Below are 16,009 nucleotides of genomic sequence, written 5' to 3' on the forward strand. Positions count from 1 at the left end.
CACAGGGTGAGGTTGCACAAATACTTGTGTCATTCTGGAAACAAGTCATATGGGAACAATTTAAAAGCCAAATATTTCGTATTTTGAAGCCATAGTCTGTGGCTGTGCTGGAAAACAGATCACTGAATCAAACCAGTTTACAAATAAACCACCCAAAGAGCTATTTTTCATCTAGATTGCCTCCAAGGTCTGATTTACAGCTGACCCCACAACGAACTGCATCAGCACTACCAAAAGGCAAAACCCGGGGCAGGTGAATGCACAGACGGAAAAGGAAATGGAGCGTCTGCCTCCAAAATCAGCTCCTTTGAAATTCATCTTTGGATAGCATGAGACCTGTGTCTCTCAGCCTGTATCAGGAAAATGTTGTTGTTCAACTAGAAACTGGAATTAAACGTCAATCTAATTGTACCATGGAAAAGCTCTGTCATATACGGAGATGCTGATTTTAACTAAAGCTGACAAAATGGTAAACTTCTAATGTCCTTAAACCCATGCATTTCCCTAGTGAAACAGAGGCATCTCAGTTCTTCTCTGCACTGAGGCAGCAGAGGAGTGACTCCAAACCCCACTTCCCCTCCACCACTGGCGTTCCTGCTCCCTCTGGCAAACAGGTCAGGGCCACTGAGAGCCCCTCTGTGGGACGGGATTTATGGCCACATTTTAGGGCACAGAAAGACAAGCTTTGTCAGATCCTACTGTGATAACATAAGAAGTTACTTCCTCCATCTCTCTGCTTTTTGGGGGGTTGCCCTCTGTTGAAAGGAAGCACATGACAATGCCACAGCTCCCTCACTACAAAATCCACCACTTGAACCCTGGTTGATGAAGGATAACTTACAGCAAAGAGGAGAAGCAAACATCTGTAAGTGCTCATTTCTTAGGATGACATGCCAAGCTTCATGAAGCTGTGCCTGTCAGCATCCTTGTCCCACTGGAGTTATTCCAACCAGCAATGCTCGTTCATGTGAGAGCAACCACAGCAAGACAACTGGCCAGATGAGGTCAATCTCCAACGTCTCTACATAGCTCCCATTGGGTTGCTAGCTCCAGCATCACCAGCCCACCAGCTTCATCCCACCCTCTCTGACAGGCTAACCAGGGGACTTCTGGGTGGTACAGCTCAACTGGAGGAAAAGCAAGACCCTCCAGGTGCTCTGTGGATGGGAGTCATTCCATGAAAATTCCATGAAAAAATGTTGAGGATTTATTTTTGACTTGCTGTACTTATGCATTTAAACACAGAGAGCACCTCTTTCAGGAGCTGGTGTGTTTCTTGGGATGTGACATTTTTTTTTTGGCCCAGGCTTCTTACATATCCTGTGGGCTTGCTAGGTATCCTGGGCACATGTGGAAACTTATTGTGATATTTAGCTCCTGGCCTCTGCCGCCAGGGGGAAAGCATTGATCACTTCTCTGCTGCAGAGGATGAAAAATGTCCGCTTTATTGATTAACACAGAGGGCTATATCTCTCTACTAAGCCCCGCCCATCGTGGGTGGTTACTGCATTCCTGTAACGTAAGCACGTAAGCACGTAATCTTCCGACCGTCCATACTGCCACCCAGCGTCCATAACAGTGTACTGCAACAGGCACACATAACACCAGGTTAATGCAGTTCGCTTTAAATTAGCAAATAGCTAAGATTATATTGGTAGCAGTACCCATATGATTGCAAGTTCCACAGGCATTTCCAAAGGAAAAGGATTACTTCCACATCAGATACACCTCAGTACATCTAGCAGGTACTGCTAGATGCACACATGTGCACGGTGCAGACAATTACAACAGATGTATCACACTCCAATATCATGGCTGAGGATAAATGAGAAAGTTACTGTGCCGGTAATGGAAGTATATAAGGACAGTTATAAATAGTATATTAATAATAGCTTTCACGTGTTCAGATATGGAGGGATGAAGACAGTAGAGGCAGATTAGATAGATAATCATCTGAGTTTTTTCCTTGACATGTTGATTTACTGTCCTGACTGCCTTCCTGAAACATTAATAGAGCTCTGAAGCTCTCTATAGCCTCACGCGCACAAAAATCACCTGTCTCATAAAGCGTTTGCCTTTTAAAAACACCCCAATTTTTGTGCATACAAAAGTAACTAGCATTAGTCTAGAAATGTGTAATAACAGTAAAAAAACTCCACTTTAACCTCTTTATTATCAACAGCTGGAATTGCTGGGTATGAACAGTCCCTTTTCCCTGGGAACCACTGCACTGGGGCTGCTGCAGGAGAGACAAACCCTGTGGGACACCAGCTGCCCCAGCTGCCCCTGCCCACAGAGCATTGCTGTGTGCAGACACTTCAATGGCACTGTTGGAATCAAGCAGGTCACTGATTCACAAACGAAAAAACACACTAAGTAGGGGCCTTGACATAATAGACAGTAATGTTCTCAAAGAAGCCATTAGATACCATTGAGTAAATGATACTAATTTGTGGGGGAAAAAAATGAAGTACATAATTGTGTATTTACAAGACTGGGAGCTCTTATACCCTATTCTGTTGGCTGTCTCCTACATGTTCACGGCTTTACCCCACCAGAACCACCCACCTCCTCCTGCCGCAGCCATACCATCTACAAACAGCTACGGATGGCAGCTGTGCAGGGCAGGTTTTACCTAACCAAGCATAAGGTTCACTGGTTGTAACAGACAAACAAGTCAAGAAGGCAGTTTTTTAAGTGATGAAGAAGCGGAAGGCCTGGACAAACAACTTCATCACCTCCTTTAACTATCATGAAACATTCTGCTGGGACAGCACTGGGTTTTGAAACGACTGCTTTTTTTCTATGGCCCTTGCTATGATTTCTGTGGATAACAATGATAACCTTTCTAATTCTTCAATCTTCAACTTCCTTTGCCATTTAACAATTTCAGTCATCATGGCAACTTCACACTGTCGACCAGGAGTGGCTGAGCTTGCTAATGTGCTGAGAAACTTTGGATCTTTTCCAAGCACAGTATTTTCGATAACATTTTTCTATTTTTCAGAGTGTCATTTAAGTTACAATTGCTTGCAAGCAAGGACAGAAGGGATTCGTTTTCCCAGAGAATGGTAAAAGAAGAATAAAAGACATCCCATTTAAAAAAAAAAAAAGAAAAAAGTTTTAACAGTCTTCAGAAATTATGCCTGCAAAAGTAAAACAATAAAACATTTGATCCATTCTGGGTCAGGACCTCTTCGTCTGTGAAGCGGTGGTGTGAATTATTAAAGCCTGGGGTTGGCAGCAGCTTGGTTAATGTGATGCTGAGAGAAAGCCTTCTCTACTCACCTTCAGCAGGGAGACACACAAGAGAAAGGCAGCTACACTTTCTTTCTTTCCATTATTATTTTGGTAATGTAGAATAACCCCTGACTGTTTGTGTTAGCAATACCCTTCCGCCCCTTACACCAGTAATATTACTGCCCCAGCTCATGTTTTCTGGAGTGGAGCAAGTCCTGGTGGACAGCAATGTTGAAGGGTCTGGTTTATTTTTCTCACCAGCTCTCTCACGTATTTCACCCAGTTGCAGCAGGGGATTTCACTGCCAGCATCTGGGGATGCCCTGAACACTCATTAGGCTTTTTCCTCCACCTCTAACTTCCCTTCAAGGCTGTCTTCATAAAAAGAAACCAAGGAGAAGAATTAAAATTCTGGTCTGCCACCTTGATCCAGACTCTTATTTTCTTTACTAAAGCATAGTCTTAGTAAATCCAGAGCAGGCTCTTGTGGCATATATCACAGAACATTCACAGCACACTTAAGACGGGGCTTTCCTCCAAGACTCCTGCAATACTCGTGCACAACCCTAATGCAGAAGGCTGCATTAGAGCTGCATTGAAATGAGAGAATTTCCACAAGCATAAAACTGAAACAGTATAACGGGAAATCAGAATCTTAGTGTACACCATATTGTTAGCTTTATTTCTGAATTGTTATGCTTTTGGGGGAGAGGGGTATTAGATCTTAATGTAGATCCACTGCTAAACAACTTCCTTTTACCTACAATGCATTTTTATCCTATAAACCAATCAGAAGTTGCATTTTCGCCTGCTAAAGCTAATAGTTTCTAGAGGAACTCATAGCATTACCTCACTGCCTTTTCTACCTGTCAACTTCTAAGAAAGAGCAAAGAATGACCCTTTTTTTTTTTTAATCAAATGCATTTTTATCTCTTTGCTGTTCTGGGTTTTACTGTGATGGGTGGGTGGGCAAAACTCTAAACATACCTTTTATCATTTCTGAGAAATGTGATAAGAGGCAGACCAGATGCCTTCAAGGCAGTGCTAATGCAAGGGTGACTAATGAATGAGCATGAAAAACGGACACTCGTCAGCCAGGAATTAGATGGAAACCAGGAACGGACAGAACAATGAAGCATTACTGTCAGGGAAAGATGGATTTCTGCCCTTGATAGACCTTAAAGACTCTGTGCTCCTTCTAGTAACTCCAATATCAACTTTCCTTCTATAATAAATAATTTTTAAAAAAGCAAGCTTTAAAAAGAAAAAAACCACATTATTTGCTGCCTACCTTTCATATTAACTACGTCCACTGAGAGAAGTACGTTTGGTGTGTGCTTTCAGAAAAATAAAGTCTTAAGAATCTAAAAAGACCGTCACAAGAAGTACATATTTGCATACAGAAGACAGCTTGCTTTGTATCGTTAAGTATACACAGGCATCCATATGAAAACAACTATGTCGTAAGCAAAATATGCAAGTAAAACACTAGGAAAAAGGAAAGGAATATGGCTTGGTATTATTTTCATAGAAACAAAGAATCATTGAATCATTTAGGCTGGAAAAAACCTTCAAGTACAGCCATTAACCTAGCACCACCAAGTCACCACGGAACCATGTCCCTTAGCAACACATCTACAAGTCTTTTAAATACCTCCAGGGATGGTGACTTCACCACTTCCCTTGACAGCCTGTTCTATGCTTGACACCCATTCTGGTGAAGAAAGTGTTTCCTCATATCCAACCTAAATCTTCCCTGGCACAACGTGAGGCCTCTTCCTCTTGACCTATGACTTGTTACTCAGGAGAACAGAACACTACCCACCTCGCTACAACCTCCTTTCAGGTAGTTGTAGAGAGTGATAAGGTCTCCCCTGAGTCTCCTTTTCTCCAGGCTAAACAACACCAGTTCCCTCAGCTGCTCCTCATAGGACTTGTGCTCTAGACCCTTCACCAGCTTCACTGCCCTTCTTTGGACACACTCCAGCACCTCGATGTCCTTGTTGTAGTGAGGGGCCCAAAACTGAACACAGGATTCAAGGTGTGGCCTCACCAGTGCCAGGTACAGGGGGACAATCACTTCCCTCCTCCTGCTGGCCACACTACTGCTGATACAAGCCAGGATGCCATTGGCCACCTGGGCCCACTGCTGGCTCATATTCAGCTGGCTATCAACCAACAGCCCCGGGTCCTCTTCTGCTGATCAGCTTTCCAGCCACTCTTCTGCAAGCCTGTAGCATTGCAGGGGATTGTTGAGACCAAAGTGCAGGATTTGGCACTTGGTGAACCTAGCCTTGTCGGCCCATCGATCCGGCCTCTCCAGAGCCCTCTGTCGAGCCTCCCTACCCTCAAACAGATCAACATTCCCACCCAACTCAGTGTCATCTGCAAATTTATTCATTGCCTCACCCAGATCATTGATAAAGATGTTAAAGAGAACAGGCCCCAACCCTGAGCCCTGGGGAACACCCCTTGTGACCAGCCACCAAGTGGACTGAACTCCATTCACCACCACTCTCTGGGCCTGGCCATCCAGACAGTTTTTTAACCAGTGAAGCACACACCCAAACAAGCCATAAGCATGCAGAAGAAGAATGCTGTGGGTAAGAGTGTCAAAAGCTTTACTAAAGTCTAGGTAGACAAAGTCCACAGGCCTTCCCGCATCTACTAAGTGGGTCAACTTGTCATAGAAGGACGTCAGGTTAGTCAAGCAGAACCTGCTTCTCATCAACCCATGCTGATTGGTCCTGATCACTTGGTTGTCCTGCACATCCCGCATGATGGCAGTCAAGATGATCTGCTCCATAACCTTCCCCAGCACTGAGGTCAGACTGACAGGCCTGTGCTTCCCTGAGTCCTCCTTCCAGACCTTTCTGTAGATGGATGTTGCACTTCCTAACCTCTAGTCAACTGGGACCTTCCCAGTTAGCCACCACTGCTTATAAATGATGAGGAGTGGCTTTGAACGCTTCCACCAGCTCCCTCAGTACCCTTGGGTGGATCTCTGGCCCCACAGACTTTGTGCATCTAAGTGCTATAGTAGGTCACTGACAATTTACTCTTGGATTATTGGCCCTTCTAATTTTCTCCCTGCACAGCCTCGCAAAATCCGCCTGCCCCTTCTTCCATAGGCCAGAGTCTTTCCTTTTCTACCTGACTCCCAGCCAAATTTTAAGTATTATTAGAGGATCAATAGGTAGACAAGCTCTCCACGGTAAGTCTACTTCCTGCTGCTGAGAGTGTTCTCAAGAGGCACGGTTCAATGCTGTTTTAATTTTACCTAACTTAATAAGAAATACCCCAAAAGAAAAATAATTGTGGAAAAAGAGAGGGAAAAATGCCACTGAGGTTCTACAAAATGAAAGACAGTCCACATGCTTGTGAAAAGACATCTCACTGCATTTAATCCCAAACTTGGATGACTGATGCTGAGATAGAGAAACGTGGCTAATATTGTAAAACTGGCCTGTTCTTCTTTCATCACTTTCCATGATGTGGGTGGAGTTAAGGGATGTCCTTTTCTGCAAAAAAGGCATTGGAGACTGAATTGCAATTCTAAATGTAAGAAACCATGTGCTATCAGGCACACTTTGGCCTCTCTTTCCTGTTCACAGCTGAGTCTATGACCTTTGGGTGGTGATCAACCACACTGGTGGGTAACTAATGGAAAGGTTAGGTACAAAAAAAACTCTGTTTTGTTTTTTTTTTTTAATTTTGTTCTTGTGTGGTTCCAACTCACTGCTGTTAATTAGATCAAACCAGATTTCCACTGAGACAGTCACAAGAACATCACAGTCTGTAGCCCAGGGGACCTCTCGGAAACCTCTATCAATTGTTTTTGTAAGCGTGATGCCTCATTCTGCTGAGTGCCCTGATGCATCAGATGCACACTGGGTGTTGATCAAAGCCTCCTGTCCTCCTTCAGCGCACTGCTACTTGTGGGATGAGATCATGGCTGGACAGGGCTATGCTCTCAGTCAGCTCAAGCACTGGTGGCTAGAGCTACGGACAGAGGAAGTAATACCTTGAAACCTCATCTTTATATTCAATACATAGCTCTGCATCACTCTTTCATTCTCTGGAGGGGCTCTTTCATATCTGGCCAGCCCCACCACGAGGCTACCCCAGCCACCCCTCAGCTTGGAGAGCTTTCCCCTCTCCCACGATGCCTGGTAGCCCACGGCTTGGACTGAGCTTGTCTCTAGCCCCCTGGCAGCCCAGGGAGCAAGGCCTTGGGCTGCCATCCCACGCAGCTGAGCAGCTGGTGGGGATTGAAGCAGGCTTCTTGGAAGGGGACAACACATTTTGGGGATGCAGGCTGCTACATATGCTGGCCTGACAGACAGAATGTTTGAAAGGCTACAATCTGCAACATGCTTTGCTTGAGCCCAGGACCTTCTCTCCTCTCTTACTCCCTACATATTTGCCTGAGCAAATGGGAGGTGTACACCTGCCAGCCCCTCATCCTGTTGATGGCATCTTTAGCCAGGTGGGGATAGCGCTGCACCCTTATGACTCCTCGGAGACTCACCACCTGCTCATCTGTGGAAAAAAATATTTTTTCTCCTCCTCTCTTCAGCCCTAGGCTAGTTCAGCCAGATGCTGATAAGACAAAACACTCATGCAACACAGCTTCCATGTAGGCTAAGCTTATAATGAAGAACAACCCACCCAACAGGTTTGGTACTGATAAAACTGCAAAAAATACAAGCAAGCAAACTTCATCAAGAATTTACTGAGCAGATGGGTTCCCAGGTGTACACTGATCGCACTGTTTTCCTTATATTTTAACTTGATAGATCAACATTTGTTTTTCTTTGTAAGCTTAACCTACAAATAACTTATAAACTTAATTCTATTATTTTATTTGGTGTTTGAAGATGGAATGCAAAGTTCTTGCTTTTTAATAAATCTATAAGTAAAGTTCAAATGACCTAACCCCAATGGGTACCTTTTTAGGTAACAGATATACTAAAGGTACTAAAGACAGACATTAGAAACCTCAGGTGTACATTGCAATTTGTATGTAGAATTGAATTTACTACACACTTGAAACACTGAAACAGACAATAATTTGTATAAACGTGGTATTTGTTGTTGCTGCTCCTCTGATACACTGACTCACACAGCTGTCTTGTCAGTATCAAAATATACACAATATTTTTTTAACTTCCTGACTGCATCTATGTTTCACTACCAGGCACTAGGAAGACTCTACTGAAAGATGATAATTTCCTAGGCATGACAATGTAAGTAGGATATTCTCGTGGCTCCTACTGAGAGACTAAATTCATATAAATTCAGTAACAGAGTTTCTTTTTGTTTTTTTAGGAACACTAACAGCGAAGTCAAGTCCATCTTAATTTATTCAATCTTAGCTCTTTATTACAAAGCAATGTGATCTGTACTTCTTACTGTTGCAACTGCATCCTTAAGTCTGGGAGTGGGTCATGCCCATTAGCTTGGGACGTGGCACAGAGCCATGCCTGTCAGGAGCAAGAGCAGAGTGGCAGTGTTAAGTATGTTGAATGCTCAGTTAACTTCTCTGCTGCCCTTCCGTGATCTGCCATTCTCCCTTCAGTAATCTCAGCTCAAGATCGCACGCTTCAGTTACTCCTTTATTAAGTACAAACAGCAAATATCAATTAGTTGCAACTTAAATGGTACACAAGGAAGGAATTAGGGTCCTTTCTCGCACACATTTACCAAAGTTGTTATTTTTTAATATTGCATATCCTGGACGTTCCTTCCTACTAAAATTTTTAAGTGATGTCTTTCCCTGTGCTCTCTCCTTATCTCAACACCCACCCAACTTTCTATCCATTGCAATGTGCTCTAACGCTGTGATGGCTACAGGAGCATGTCCTCACAGTGTTGCTCGGATTAGGTGTCTGAACAGAGGGAAGAAAGGCACTGCAGCAATGCAATGTGGAGCACAGGCCGCAGTTCTAAAAGGTGTGATAATCGAGTGTCAGTAAAGGATGCGTGATTTTTTTTTCTTTTCATATCTGTTTCTTTGTATGACTGCATATCCCTTGTAAGCAGAGATAAACCATCAGGTGAACTAGTCTACTTTTCTGTACTGCATTTATCTTATCAGTATACAGTATCTGACATGCATATATTAGCGACATTCCTTTGAAAAAACGTCTGGGGGAAGAAAGGCTTTTAGATAAGTACAAAGGAAACTAGTATCAAATTATACAGAAGATTAACAAGTGCAGTTCCTTACTAGATCAGGGATTTTTAAAACGATTTAAAGAAAAAAAATCTGATAGATAATGAATAAAGGAAAATAAGAGAATACCCACATTCATTGCACCAAAAAAGATCGGGTAACAGAAATTGCAGAGAAAGCTGCTACTTTCTTACAAGTTTTTAACAAATTCAAAACCTGGCAGCAGATTTAGGGCTTATATTCTTACTATATTTTCTCAGGAACAGTGTCCTGGTTTGAGTTAGAACAGAACTAATTCTGTTCAGTGATTTCACTTTCCAGCTCAGTCTCTTCTAACTAACTGCACTGTCTGAAGTTAACGGCATATTTTTGCAGACAGTGTCTGCTTCTAGTAGTGACAACGCTTGATGTTTACAGTCATTGCCAGGGACTGGTGTGCAGAAAGGCTCTGGCTTACGCTTGCTCCTGTGCAGACCAAGGTCACTGCTCAATCCTGTGTGCCACGGTGGGGGTGCAGTAAGTGAGAGGCCGCAGCTGTGGGAAGGAGCGGACAGGACAGGTGACCCTAAAGTGACCCACAAGGTGTTCCATCCCATAGACGTCATATTCGGTATAAAGCTGAGGGATCACGAGGGTCAAGCTCTCTTCTTCAGTGGCCAGTGTCCAAGGAGCACTCTGTCCATTCTGCCTTTTATCCCAGGCCATTCATTCCTGAATTTAGTTCTGTAATCTAGCTCCTGAATTTGGGTCCTGTCTGCCATTGAGTCCAGTCTGGGACTTCCCCAGTGTCTGTCTGCCCTGCACCATCAGTGGTGATGGCGATGTAATTGCCATCAGGGGGGTTAGGTTTAGTATTGGTTTTGTTTATAATTGTATGTATTTCATTGTATTGTTATTATTAAAACACTTTTAGTTTTCTTTTCCCATCCGTAAGTCTCCCTCCCTTATTCCCTTTCTCTTCCCCTTTGGGAACGGAGAGGGGTTAATAGAGAGCATCTGTCATTCGTCTGGGGGCTGGCCCAACCCTAATCCCCGACAGACAGCATGGGTTAACACCATGAAGTCAGTGAGCCTACAGCAACATTAAACTGGAGCAAATGGAAAGTGGAGGTTGTGCTATGCACATGGGCTCAAAGCAATTTGTCTTAGCCACCCCTTTATTATCTGATCTAAAAATTAGGTCAAATCCTGCAGCTATTGTTTAGTCTTTATCAGATGTATTTTCCAGTGGGTTTAATTCTACTCACAAGGCTCAGCCTTCATTCATCCTTTTAACAGGAATTTTGCCCATTTAGGTTTTATCTGTTCAATGACATCAGTTTTGTTACATAAAATTCACATTAAAGCTTTATATTGGACTTACTTTTTTTCAGTCAAAGGTAAAGCTACCCAAGTGTCCTCCTTACTCTCTCCCTCCCTCCCCCAAAGTAACATCTTTTTAATTGAGCAGAAAAACCGTGTCAATACATATTAGTGACCCCTAGTGCTCCTGACGGGATGTGCCTAGAATAAATAAGAAATGTATGGATAAATAGGAAATGTGGTTTAGCACTTTCACAGGCCAATATCTCAGCTTCACCAAGATATACGTGAGGTGTCCCTACTTTGTTGGTTACTGAGATATCCAGAATGGCAAAATGAAAATTAATTCCAATGAACCTGCTACTTTAAGAGGTTGAAATGCTCAGCTCTGTTCTAATGGGGAGGCCAATACCTCAGGAAAATTAATTCCATTAAATACGAAAAAATTCCCGTTTCAAAAACAGCCTGCACAGAAGGGATTTCCTAGCCCAGGATACTTGTTCCAGGAGTACAATGGCGAGACACTGTTAATGCCCTGAACACTTAGAGAAGCCAGGATTGTTGGTTTTAGACGCAGACTCTTTTCCTGCTAGCACGGGCAGCCTTTGAAAACTAGCAGCATCTTCACTCCATACTTACAGATTATTCCCCTCCTGAGTAACTGAAGCTCTTGGCCGGAGCAATGTTGCAAATTGATTTTCACAGGAACTTTCATTGCCTAGGTTGTTATGTACTTTGTGACACATGCCTGACCCTGCATTAAACAAACACACGAGCAGCTTTTCCAGGATGCACATTTTTCACACTTTCAAATTACTTTTCAGTTAATTCTATTACACGCTCAGTGAACAGAGATGTTGCATGCTATTTTTTCATTTGTTTGTTTGTTTTAATGGAGTGCAGCTCCAGCCCTTGAAAGGACACAATAATAGCACAATAAGACTGGTGGGCATAAGGGAAAAAAAGAGAGAGAGAAGAGAAGGAGAAAAGAAGGAGGAGAAGGAGAAAAAGGAGGAAGAGGAGAAGAAAAGGGAGAGGTAGAAGGAGAGGAGCTTTTATTAATGTGCTAGGTATGGCTAGTTATGCTACAATTCTACCTGCTGAGATGAAATCACCAGGTTCAGGTATCAAGATAAATAATAACATAACTTAAGCAGAGCACTTTACATGCTCCCCTTACCCCTCATCTTTTCCAAAGGTGTCAGCGCTCACGTTTTGTACCAATTAAAAGTGAAGATTGCATTGGTGACAAACAGCCAACTATAGCTGCAGAGCTGGAGAGGTGGATTCTGCTGTCCCTCTTAAATTTTGGACATCCTTGATTTTCTGGATTCGTAAATACTGCGTGGACTCTGCCTCAGATCCCAGTTTTACAGCACATTGTGTAACCACCAGAAGACCTACCAGCTGTGCTCATCAGGAAACAACTATTGCCAGTACGGATTCAGTCCTCTGAAGTCAGGGATATACTGAAGTACCAGTATATTTGAGTTCACACTTTAAAACAGTGATCTTGTAGTTCAAATGACATCGCAAAACAAGGCATATAACCCACATCATATGTCTGAGTTACTAAAAAAATAGTCCTGAGTTACCTGAGAAATTTATAGAAAACTGTGACATTGGAAATGCAGAGTATGTCCTTTTGCTGCTGTTTGAAGACCTGCAGTTTGAAGATCTAACACTTCAACCCTTGATCCCAAGGAGATTTGCCTGTGTCACAGCTGCCCAACAACCCCAAATTCAGGATCAGGAGGTTAAAATACACAAAAAATACAGAGTCACTTTTGAGTTACAGGCACATAAAACTCCTTGGTATTTATTTAATTAGGCTATTCTAAAAAAACCCATCAAGACTCTAGAAAAATCACTGAACTGCTTGTTCTCCTCTCTCAAAAATATGGGAAGAAAAAGGAGCAAACTCTGCATTATGAGCATCTTCAATAGAAATTTCAACAGCTGGGAAGAAATTTCAATTGATATAAAATAACTTGCATACACTGATTATGTGCTACATAGAAATTAAGTGCATAGATACAGCAGTACACTGAAGTTACTCAACCATCAAGTGAAATACACTCAGACTCCTAAACTGTGTTAATTTAATGGTCAGCTGTCTAGGGTTAACTGGCAGGACATGAAAATCTACTTAATGGGTTAACTTAGGGGCCATAATCTAAAAAACCTGTGCAAACACTGCTAAGCCTCTATGAAGTGCAGTCTGCTTAGAAGAAAAAAAGAAAAAAAAAAAAAAGAAATCACTCTCTTCTGTTTCACTACAGAAAAAGAAAACCCTCATCGTCTTGGAAAGTTTCCTGCCATGGGGAAGCACTGTGCACATACGTAATGGCATTTCTAATTTTGCAGGAAGACTGTCTGTATAATAATATTAACTTCCCTTAACACTGGGGAAATTCTTTTCTAAGGTTAGTCACATACTTAAAAGTAGAGATCCTCTATTTCCAGCCAGCTATGTGGAGTAAAAACATTCAAAAATGGGTATTTAAATTGAACCTCTGAGATTTGTATCTGGATGTTTACACAGAAGGTAACTAACCCCTCTTTGAGGATTTACCCATGTAATACTTTCTCAAGAACAAAAGGAGAATCAAGCTCTAAATGCAGAGTTTTAAATATTACAGAGTCCTTCCTCTAATGTGTCTGTGAAAAGCTTTATTTGGCTGGAAGAATTCTCTTCTCATATTATAAATTGTTAGGCACAGTGCAGGAAATTTAAGTATGCTGCAAATCCAGCTTTTAATGGTCTTTTTTTACAAAATGTGCTTTTGCTGAGGTGAAAACAGCAGAAGATACGTTTTGTTCCCATTATACGAACCAGGATTTCATCATGTGAAAGAGAAATGGGAGTCCCCAGTGTGACTGGTCTATTACAAAGAAAAGCACTTCTTCAAAAATTAATGAATATTAAATATTTGTACAGTCAAATGAATTTCTCTTTTTGAGGAACTGGTTGCTGTGTTCTTGGGGTCTGAGCTGGGAAGGTTCAGAATAAATACTGATGTTAGTAGCCATGAATAACAATGACGACTAGAGTTGAGATGACTGCTTTCAAACTCGTATTACCGATCTGATGACATGATGTGCTGAACACACACTTCTTTTCTTTGTTAAGGAACAGCAACTTTATTATATGATTGCAGAGATAAATATTTTCAGCTTTTCAGAACAGGACTTGGGGTTCTGGTGGACACCAAGCTGACTGTGAGTCAGCAATGTGCCCTTGTGGCAAATATGGCTAATGGTATCCTGGACTGCATTAAAGAAAAATCAGATTGAGCAGCAGGTTGAGGGAGGTGTTCCTTCCCCTCTATTCAGCACTGGTGAGGCCACACCTGGAGTACTGGGTCCAGTGCTGGCCTCCTTAGTACAAGAGAGACATGGGCGTACTGGAGAGAGTCCAGTAAAGGGCCACAAAGCTAACTAGCATCTCTCCTACAAGAAAAGGCTGAGAGAATTGTGACTGTTCAGCCTGGAGAAGAGAAGACTCAGGGGGATCTCATCTGTGTGTACTCGAAGGGAGGGTACAATGAGGACGGAGCCAGGCTCTTTCCAGTGGTGTCCAGTGACAGGACCGAAGGCAATGGGCCCAAACTGAAACACAGGTTTCCTCTGAACACCAGGGAGCACTTTTTCACTGTGAGGGGGACTGTGAATTCGCAGGTGGTGGACTGCCAATGAGTCAGAGCGGTGGTGGACCCACCTGCCTTGGTGATACTAAAAAGCCATCTGGACATGGTCCTGGGCAACTGGATCTACGTGGCCCTGCTTAAGCAAGGGGTTTGGACCAGATGACCTTCAGCAGTCCCTTCCAGCCTCAACCATTCTGTGAAGGGAACAGCTGTCACCTCATTTCACAGTTTCCTTTGGTAATATTCCTACTTATTAGCTTCAGACACTCCTTGAGACATAGAACTGGTGTACTCAAGATATATTGATTTTGATGCTTTCCCCACACACAAAGGAGAAGGATGAGGTTTTGCTCTTAAGAACAGGATAAGCTGAAATTCTTATGAATGCTTCTGAAGTTCTTGATTTTAGTATGCATCAATAACTGCAGAAACTACAAAGCCTAACTGCCTGGAAACAAAATCTCTCTCCAGAAGAGCAGGGACTCCACTTTTCCTCACCCAAACACCAACAACTCAACACACAGAACAAAGACACTCACATGCAATGCGGACATAGGCTTTCCGGCTCTTCGTGGTGCCTGCAGAGCTCCACGCAACGCACTGGCACCAGTAATCTTCAGGTCCAAAGAGCTCCTCTACTTGCTGGCGGGAAATCTCAATGCTTACCTCTCGGACAATCAGACCTGTCAGGGTAGAAGTAACGCTGGTTAGGCTTACAGATAGAAAGAAAGAAGCATAGGTACAGAGTTCTGCTAGCAAAGTTGTTGCGAGACCTTGCAGCACTCTATCAATATCCACTAAGCAATACAGACTGTCACATGGATGTGAAGAAAAAACACCCCACTTCATCTGCATAATCATAGCAGTGAATGAATGAAAAACTAGTCTCTGCAATTTTGACTTTTATCACATACTGCATGTATGTTAGACAAATAAGAGGAACAGCGCCTCAGCTGATATAAATTGTACCATGTCCCTAGGACGATCTACATCAAGTGACAATTCAGCCCAGTTTTATTTCCATATGAATATCATAAAACCAGAGAGTCATTCAATTTATATGACTCCCTTAGCACTCCTGTATTTCAGTTCCTTTTGCTAGACAGATACAGCACAGGGAGAAGTCCTGTTCATTCTGACACCAACCTGCCCAAGAAAATGGATTTTACCATTGCAGAAAATGATGGGCACGTGTTGCAGCACGGCTATTGCAAGCTGCAGTTTAGGGACTATTACTGACATATACACTGCAGATACTGCGATATTTTTTAGGTGATTTTATAAAACAGTGCAATGCACTTCAGTGCCTGATGGTCTCCCTGGCCCCACCCTCCATAGCACATCTCAGCGCAGCCCCCCCAAATCACAGTTGCACCAACACCGACAGTGACCCACTTGTTATCCTTCCCAGCAGACCAATATTTGCCCACATTTCCCACGCAGTGCTCTCTGTTGGGAAGCCATTCAGCTTATTTTAAGGAAGAATGAAATATTATGGTGTCTCAAGAAAACACTGCAAGGATCGTTGGTCATGTGTTGATCCTCTAACAAGAACCGTTGTGTTTCATACTGACACAACCCCTTTCTCTGCCTCAAAATACACTGCTTGGTCAAAACGCAAGGTGGACGAGGGTGGGAAA

At 42.8% G+C, this 16,009-nt stretch overlaps 1 protein-coding gene across 1 annotated transcript in view; it reads right to left on the reverse strand.

Moving 5' to 3' along the window:
• Window positions 1-16,009, reverse strand: part of UNC5C (unc-5 homolog C (C. elegans)) — a gene marked incomplete at its 5' end in the record, with an annotated part of 94,038 nt that overhangs the window by 59,399 nt on the left and 18,630 nt on the right. The window contains one exon of the mRNA XM_010138790.1: window positions 14,909-15,052. Within this exon, the coding sequence (XP_010137092.1) occupies window positions 14,909-15,052 (144 nt within the window). The remainder of the gene's footprint in view (window positions 1-14,908; window positions 15,053-16,009) is intronic.

Source organism: Buceros rhinoceros, unplaced genomic scaffold, assembly GCF_000710305.1.
Source record: "Buceros rhinoceros silvestris isolate BGI_N320 unplaced genomic scaffold, ASM71030v1 scaffold2816, whole genome shotgun sequence".
NCBI lineage: Eukaryota > Metazoa > Chordata > Aves > Bucerotiformes > Bucerotidae > Buceros > Buceros rhinoceros.